General features: G+C 36.2%; 2 protein-coding genes across 2 annotated transcripts in view; one reads left to right on the top strand and one right to left on the bottom strand.

The window, feature by feature from the left end:
- Window positions 1-4,642, top strand: part of tmem41b (transmembrane protein 41B) — a 7,901-nt gene extending 3,259 nt beyond the window's left edge. Inside the window, exons 4-7 of the mRNA XM_024296050.1 lie at window positions 1,133-1,226; window positions 1,885-1,989; window positions 2,534-2,672; window positions 2,763-4,642. Of these exons, the coding sequence (XP_024151818.1) occupies window positions 1,133-1,226; window positions 1,885-1,989; window positions 2,534-2,672; window positions 2,763-2,932 (508 nt within the window). The 3' untranslated portion in view covers window positions 2,933-4,642. The remainder of the gene's footprint in view (window positions 1-1,132; window positions 1,227-1,884; window positions 1,990-2,533; window positions 2,673-2,762) is intronic.
- A 1,124-nt stretch (window positions 4,643-5,766) lies between these two features.
- On the bottom strand, window positions 5,767-8,492 carry mrps12 (mitochondrial ribosomal protein S12). The gene is made up of 3 exons (XM_024295116.2): window positions 8,323-8,492; window positions 6,413-6,454; window positions 5,767-6,333 (listed from the first exon to the last, which is right to left on the bottom strand). The coding sequence occupies exons 2-3, from the start codon at window positions 6,450-6,452 to the stop codon at window positions 5,951-5,953; spliced, it is 423 nt and encodes a 140-aa protein (XP_024150884.1). The 5' UTR covers window positions 6,453-6,454; window positions 8,323-8,492; the 3' UTR covers window positions 5,767-5,950.
- Between the last annotated feature and the right edge of the window lie 39 nt (window positions 8,493-8,531).

The following is an 8,531-nucleotide window of genomic DNA, read 5'->3' as shown; positions in this document are numbered from 1 at the left end:
AGCAATTAAGACCTAATATTCTCATCATAAGTATCTGAACGGTGTAAAACTTTTTTTTATTTATGTGTTTTTTTAGGCAGAATCCAAGGTGGTTAGTTTATGAGATTACAGGTGTCTACTATTGACAGTATATGGAAACTGGACTGGGTGACTCCTCCCCTCCACATTCCAAATAGGAAGTACCTGCTGGCTCCAAGAAGCCAAAACCCAGAATGAGAACTAACATTTATTACGCAGTTATTGTATTTGTGTAGAATAGGCTTTCTTGCTCTGATTCCTTTTTAACATTTTGTTGCTAATCACATTTTTTTCATGAAATTATTTCTTTATTGCAAGTTATAAAGTAACCAATCAGATGCCTCAATAAAAGTATGTGGTCTCACATTGAATGTTTGACTTTCTCCTGAGCTTGCTTTTGGGTAGTAATACGTTCACACCTAAACGCTGAGAGTGGTTGCCATAGAAATGTTGATTCAGATCCACTCTGACCAATCACTGCTAACTGACTTAACAACATCTGCATCACAAAAAATGCAGACGGAATTGACTTCCTGTCATTGGAGCCGACAGCAAGTCATTTTCTACGGGCAACGTCACACTCAGTCGGTCCAGTTCTCATATACAGTCAATGTTTGCCATTGTTTTTGTAAGAGTGCAAGCAGATTGAGCCCGTGTGGACTTGTGACCGGTCCACGACATACCTTATGTTTGCCTTTTAACAGCTGAGATAGGCTCCAGCTGGTCTGTTTGGACTGATTAGAAAGAAGCAGCCGTTGAAAATAAAATGACTGTGTTTAGCTGGACACCTGAAGGTTGTCCTGCAGAAAGAAGGTAATTGATAAGTGTCAAGTTGCAATGCAGGTGTCACAGCGCAGATGTGTGGGACGAAATGTGATTGTGCTCATTTGTAGTTTCTATTTGAAACCATATCACTGCATGTTTACCTGCTCAAAAAGTTCAGATTTCTGACCTTCAGACTCATTAGAAGTGAACACAGTTTTTTTGTTGAACTTGTTGCAGAATTGTGAACAGAGTTTCCATTGTACAAAAAAGAAATTGAAAACAAATGCAAATAATATTTAGTAAGTGTTTCTGAATTCTATCATTCGTTGTACCTTAACACGTTTATTAGCCTCCAGACGTTTGCTATCCCCGGATCAATCTTCCTCAGCATCCTGTCGGGCTACCTTTACCCTTTCCCCTTGGCACTTTTCTTAGTCTGTTTGGTGAGTAAAAACAACATGACATAGTTATTATATACGACTGGAATCAGAAAGTAATGTTTCAAACTGTTTCATCTGGATTTTTTTTTCTCTTTTTAAGTTAAAAACATTTCCCTCTTATCCAAAAAGTTTTCTTAATTCATGGACTCTAGGATGAGAGGCGTAACTTCTTCAACTTAATGAACTAAGTTTAGATGACAATTTGAGTTATCTTTTCATTAATTAAACATTTCCATACAAAACCAAGGCTAAGGAAAAAGACAGAACTGCCTGGTATTTCACAGAACAAAATGACCTTTTTGTTTACAGTTAGGTTGTACCGCATTATCTAAATGTTCTCTATATCAAGGTATTTGCTCTGATTAAAAAGCGTATTTTCATTGTTTTGTTATCCTGTTCTATGGTTTTGGTCTTCCATGATTAAATGAGTGGATATGCAAATAAAAAGGCATTTCTACAAACGAATAAAAAAGTAATTTTGTTTCATTAACAAGGCAAAATAAGCACTTAAGATTAAAAAATTAACTTTCTTTCCATTTTGCCATGAAATAAATACATGTTTTTTTCTATAAGTGATAGCCATATGGTGCTTCATGTTAAATCGGACATTGTTGTTGTCTTTTCATCATCACTTTAGTCATGTGTTGCATTTTCTTGGCAGTGCTCGGGCCTCGGAGCTTCCTTCTGTTACATGCTGTCTTATCTAGTGGGCAGACCTGTGGTCTACAAGTATCTCACTGAAAAAGCACAGAAATGGTCCCAGCAGGTGAGGTTTCCCAAAAAGAAGGGCTATTTTTGGTTGCCTTTCTTATCTATTTTTGAAAAATGTATTCTCCTTTTGAAACGGTTTTACAGCCAAACACCCTCTGACTTGACCAGTTCAGGGCTGCTGCTTTTGAGCAGCTTCTTTCCTGCATAGAAACGGGGCAAATAGAAAAATGAACTCCTCAATCAGCTTTCAAACAACAATTCATTTCAATAAGCAATTTTAAATAAAAGATTTGGTAACAGTGAGAAACAGAACTTAAACTCATTGAAGGAAAATTAATCAGATTGCAAATTAAATATAAGAACTGATCATATAAACATGGCAATTGTGAATCAAACATGATATACTGACATAGCAAGATGTTATTCTATCTAGAAATGTGTTTTTTTAGTTGATTTAAAAAAGAAAAAGTTGTTTTTCAGTCCTTACAAACAGCTTAAATTCCTTCTAATTTTTTTTGAAAACTTTACAAATACTTTTTATGAGATTTTCTCTTTTATTTAAATGTTTAAATGCTTTTCTTTTGATTTTTCTCTGGCAGGTTGACAAACATAGAGATCATTTAATCAATTACATCATCTTCTTGAGAATAACTCCCTTTCTTCCCAACTGGTTCATCAACATCACCTCACCTGTCATCAATGTTCCTTTGGGAGTTTTCTTCATTGGCACCTTTATTGGTAAAGAAAAAACAATAAACCTCTTCTTTTATTGAAAAATGGAATATGTGTAGACTTTTTATTTTATTTTAATATCACTCTATTCAACAGGAGTGGCACCGCCATCCTTTGTAGCGATCAACGCCGGTACAACGCTGTACAAACTGACCACAGCTGGCGAGGCCGTGTCCTGGAACTCCCTGGCCGTGCTTGGCGTGCTCGCCGTCCTCTCCATCTTGCCCGTCTGCTTCCAGAAAAAGCTGCAGCAGAAACTAGAGTAGACCAGAACTCTGCACCTCATCTGCGGCTGCTACCGTCTCCCTCGGCTCAGGAACATGCAGCTGCCGCTAAATCTGCTCGGTCAGTGTCTCGCACAGTTTCTGGTGGAGCGTTTGTGGCGCAGGGTTTGGGGGGGGGCGTTGTCTGTAAACAACATGCATAGAGTGGTGGGTCGTTTGTTGCGTTGAAGTATAAACTGTCTGCTGCTTTTAGACATTTTTTTCCCTGTATTTCTGTGGCTAATGCTACTGAATGTGGCTCTAAATGTAAATAAGCAAAAGTTTTTTGTTTATATTTAAGGCACTGCTAATCAGTGTATTCCTTTCTTAAGAGACTTAAAGGTGCTATTAGTTGGAATTATTTCTTTGTGGCGTGCAGGAAAGTGTTTCAAATTCTACATTTTTTACAGGGAAGCAGTGTTTTACCTCCTATAAAGACCTGCTAGAACAGTATTTTTGTTGAAGTTTAATGTACTTGAACATGAAGAAAATGCTTTATCAGTAACATATCAGTAATTCTATCCTCTTGATAGCACCTTTACCTCTCCTTCCTATATTTTATGTTTAATGTCTCATTTCAACTTTGAGAATTGAAGTACCACAGCAATAAAACTTTTGTCCTTTTTTTTTAGTTCATATTTTGATTTGGTGAATGTTTCTTTGGCAAAGATTCCTGGGAAATATAAATTTAGTTAGATTCTGTTCCTGTTTTGGTATTTAAAGATGTTTAAGTTGAACTCTTTATTTTGAATGTTTTTATTTCAAAAAACACTTGACAACCTGCCACAGCAGGCTGTAAAGAGATCTTCCTTCTGCTGCAATAACTTCAGAGAGAAAGTTAATGCATCGCTGTTCTCTAGCTAACATTTGTCATAAAATGAATAAATAAATAAATCTTTCAACTGCCTGCCTACAGCCAAAATGGGGGGAAAATGCTGTAAAATAGAGCAAGCTTGAATCTCACTGCTTGGTTGAAGTAATATAATGTTACTTCTCTACACATGCTAGACTTGCAGTGTATATAGTTCTACTTCAGGGTGTCGATGCATGAAAAGCTTCCGCCATAAGAAGTAAAAAAAATGTTTTGAATGTTTCTTTATTTTTTTAATGGATATTCAATGTTGGATAATTTGATTTCCCATATGGTGATACTACAGTTACATCTATTATCTGTCAGATGCACATTTTACTTTTGTTTGTAATATTGTCCATTAATACTCAGTGGGCCTTGCCTTTGATGGAATTACTTCTTCCTGAATATACAGGAATCTTGTTGTTTTTTAAGAGCATGTTCAGCCTCTGCCTACTCTCCCAGAAAAAAGACAGTAAAATTTTAAAGTAATATTTTGAACAAATTCCTAATTTACTACTTTTGTGCCCTTATTTAATAAAAAATGTGATGACTATGATATATTTACCCTTAATTTAACATCTTACCCAAACATTTTTTAAATGGTTGATTTTTTTTTTTTTGCTTAATTTTTGCCTGATTTCAGTGTCCCCATAACTATATATTCAAGCTTAATGTATATTTCTTTTTCTGACTTAATCAAAAATGTGAGAATGTTGATGTCACCCTCTGCTAATGTTTGAAAAAGATGACAATTCTGTACTGAATGGTGGGGCATTTTAGTGGGGAGTTTACAGACCACTCAATTCTGTCCTGCCTAATCTTTTTATTATTTATTAATAAATTTCTCTTTCCAGAACACAGTGTAGCTCTGAGCTTTATTTGGAACATTTGATTAATTGTGTTTTGAGATTTCTTTTGCCTCAAATGTGCTTTTTTGGAAACAATAAAACGTGAGTTTCTGTAGTTCAATATTATTGCCATTATGTTTTATCTTTAGATTTTTTTTATTTATTATTATTAGTATAATGAAACACAATGCAGAAAGCAAAATCCTAACATTCAGGCAACTTGTCCTTCAAAACATAAATATAGCAAGAATCTTTCATTTATTACACATTACTATCCATTAGACAATTACAGGCTGGATATCTCAATGTTTGCTGCAAATTCAGCAGTGAAGTTGGTTTATTTTTACATGTTTATGAAGTCAAATCCAAATCTTAAACCTGATTTAAGAAGATAGAAACATGATCACATCTTCATTGTTTTCCTAATCATCTGACCTAATTGCTTAAAATTTAAATTCTACTGAGGTGATCAATACATGTTATTGAACTTTTTTTTAGTATTTTTTTTTAATTTCCTTTATCAAATGAAGACTTCAAACCAGAATTTGAATGCAAGAGAAAATGTATTTTATGCATTAATCACAATTTAATATATTTTAAATTTTATTATTCTGCTTAACTGACAGTCAAGTGAGATACGCCTCTTTCAATATGAATATAATATATACAAACCACCAGTAAAAGAAAAAAAACATTTTTCTAATACCACATCTTTGGAGCCAAAGGCTCAAAATTAAATCAAACTTTTAGTTTGGAGAAAGGCGAGACATTGGATTATTTTTTAAACCCTTAACAGCAATGAGAGGTAAAAGCTCACAACTGAAGTTATCATCTTTATCCAGCAGAGGGCAGCAGCAGTGATTAAACCTTTACTTCATGATCAAACATCAAGTCTGCCTGTTTTCTAGCTCCCCCTGCCTTGCTTTCCACTTATTAGCCAACAATTCCACATTCTGATGGACTGAACACTCTTGCTTTAGGTATTTCATATCAAAGCAGAGCATGAAGAGCTTATAAACAGGCAAGATGGTAGCTTATGCAGGCACCAGGCAGTGGTTCAAACCATCTGAGAAGGTGAGCTTGCATCCCTTTTTTTTCTCCTCTACACAAAAAAGAAGACAGATGGATTACACACCTGAGGACACAAAATCTTTATTAAAAACAAAGAACAAATCAGATTCCAAAGAGAGAACTCTGTTCTCTGTGATGCTTCAGCAGAAATCCAGCAGTGAAAAGTGGGAGCATGACATGTCTTTGAAGGCATCTCACTCAGAGAACAGTTCAGGTGCCCTCATGAATGTGAAGCCAAAAGCTCCTCACCTACTGCTTCTTCTTCACCACGTGCGCACAGTCGTATTTGCCGCGCACCACAGTGAGCTTGACCCCGGGCAGGTCCTGTGTCCGCCCTCCCTGCACCAGCACCACGTTATGCTCCTGCAGGTTGTGTCCCTCACCAGGAATGAACACCACCGCCTCCTTTCCGTTGGACAGCCGCACCCTGGCGCATTTCCTGTTAGCAGAGTTGGGCTTCTTGGGCTTGCGGATCATGGTCTTCAAGACCACGGCTTTGAGTTGGGGACGACCAAATGTGGCGCCCAAGGACTTAGGCCGAGGCTTGGGCTTTCCCTGCCGGTGCATCTGGTTGAGCGTTGCCATGGTTCTGCAGAGGAGGGGGCTGGTCCAGGCTGAGGCCAGCTGGGACACTGAAAATAGTTTGTAAAGGCTTTGTGATAAGTTCTAGAAGTCAGTATGTTTAACATTTCAGCGAGTGTGAGAGCTCACCTTGTGTCAGCGCTGGTCTCAGGCTCAACAATGACCACATTCCTGAGAAGAAATGGAAGATAACTCATGAACTTTTAATTTTCCTCAAAGAAGTCAAACCTATTCAATAACGGAAGTTACTATCATAGCAGGTGGAGCTGTGTTAATACAAGGATTCCTCTCATGGTTCTGTGTGATGTAACTGGATTAGATTAGAGTCATACCTGCAGAATATTAAAACAACAAAAATGATAGGAATTAACAGAAACTGTTTTAGAATTGTGTAACTTATCCACAACAACAAAAATCTAAATGCAACACACTACTGCAGCAACAAGCTGGCTAGTGAGACCCTACTGTGTTCAATGATCTTTTCATTTCCACAAGTCTGTTTTTATTCAGTCATTGTTTCATCTTTACCAGCCTGACTGTGAACCCATGACACCTATTGATGCAAATATGCATCAAACAACTTCTGCTCCAGAATTACTTCAACTTAGCATCTACTTGAAAGCAAAAACATAAATATCTTTTATATACCTGGAAATAAATTCAGGCCTCAGGGGGTTAAATTGTAAGGCTTTGATGTTTAAATAAAATGTATGTCAACTTTTTTCATGAGAGGCAAATCAAAACCTTTTTTAGACTTTAGTGTATTATCTTTTTGAGTTAGAGCTAAAATGAAGGATTCATCATCTCCACACCCAGTCATGACAGAATAACTTTCAGAGGTGTAACACTGAATTTTGTCCTTTAAATTGTAACAGCTCCTACTGAAGTGAAATGATGAAATTAAATAAGTCTTGTATAACCCCAAGTACCACTGCCAACTTCAGGGCTCCCGTTCTGTAGGGAGAAAGGACAAAAACAATCTCCATGATTTCAAAAGTCTCATTACTGTTTGTGTGTGTAGGTGTAACTACCTCAATGAAGAGTTTTTATTTTTATATTTCATTGGGATGCACATCTGACTCATTCAGTTTGAGTCCTTGCACACACGCCAATTCTAATGGCAGATGGTGCAAAAAAGGGAAAAACTTCACTTGCTGTCATAAATTTAAGCTTTTTCAAACTGCACGTTTGTATTTGAATGAAATAAATACCAAGATATTCAGTTTGAATCTTTTTCACATGTCCTCTACCATGTGAAAAATGCTAAAATAATGTGTTAAAGACACACATTTCATTGAAGTGAGTCTTTAATTTATAATTATTGTAGAATTGTGTTTCAACTAAAGGGCATTATGTTTAAGTTAAGTATTTTAAAGTCTTGATGTCAATAATGACAGCAATTAAAAGGGAAATTGACCATGCTGAGTCAAATGCAATGCGGTCGAGAAGGTGGGTGCACCAAACTTTTGTGCTGGTGCACCTAAGAAAAAAGTTAGGCACAGCGGTGCAACCAGTTCAAAAATTTAGTCTAGAGCTTTGAAAATGCAACAATTTTGACAAAAGTCACAATTTCCTATTTGATTCAATGTGATTAAAATACTGATTTTATTTCAAATTCCCATTCCAAACTGAATTTGATTTGATATAAAATAAAACGGTAAAAGGTGAAACTTGAAATAATTCATTTTAAATTTACAATTAATGGAAGTTGCCTGGTTGGATTTTTAATTACATTTTGTTTCTGCTGTTAATATTACGGTATCTTAAAAAAAATACCAAATGAGAATCGATAATTTATTTTCCAGTTGAGAACAGTTCTCCAGAAGATTTTGCGCAAAAACTATTTAATGCCATATTTACCTAGTGGAGTTTGCGGTACCATGGACATAAAATGCGCTCATAAAAACTGGAGGGAAACTCGTGAATACTTCATATATTAATTTAAGAACAAGACCGAGTTTTCACCTTGTCGTACCATTGCTAACGCGCAGAATCTGGGCCAAACGAGGGGTTAAGGTTGGAAATACGATTCTACGTACCTGCTCAGATGACTTGAAAATGTTCCTTCTTCTTTAACGTCACAGTTAAGTGAATTCTACGAACAATAATTACATTTAATCACCGAGTATCTTCTGTTAAAGAAAAAATACTTTCATTCTAGCTTGACCTGAACAAAAAGGAAATACTTCATAGGCTCGGTTGTGTTTCCGGGTTATTCTCTTCAAAATAAGACACCCTTCAAAGAAAA

This window comes from Oryzias melastigma, linkage group LG3 (genome assembly GCF_002922805.2).
Source record: "Oryzias melastigma strain HK-1 linkage group LG3, ASM292280v2, whole genome shotgun sequence".
Lineage (NCBI taxonomy): Eukaryota > Metazoa > Chordata > Actinopteri > Beloniformes > Adrianichthyidae > Oryzias > Oryzias melastigma.
This window is presented reverse-complemented; position numbering and strand designations above follow the sequence as displayed.

What these genes read in the sequence shown, in the direction of transcription:
- mrps12 (XM_024295116.2), bottom strand. Translation starts at nt 6,452, where the DNA reads ATGTGGTCATTGTTGAGCCTGAGACCAGCGCTGACACAAG. An exon ending in GAGACCAGCGCTGACACAAG is followed by an intron (nt 6,334 to 6,412) that starts GTGAGCTCTCAC and finishes AACTATTTTCAG; the next exon opens with TGTCCCAGCTGGCCTCAGCC.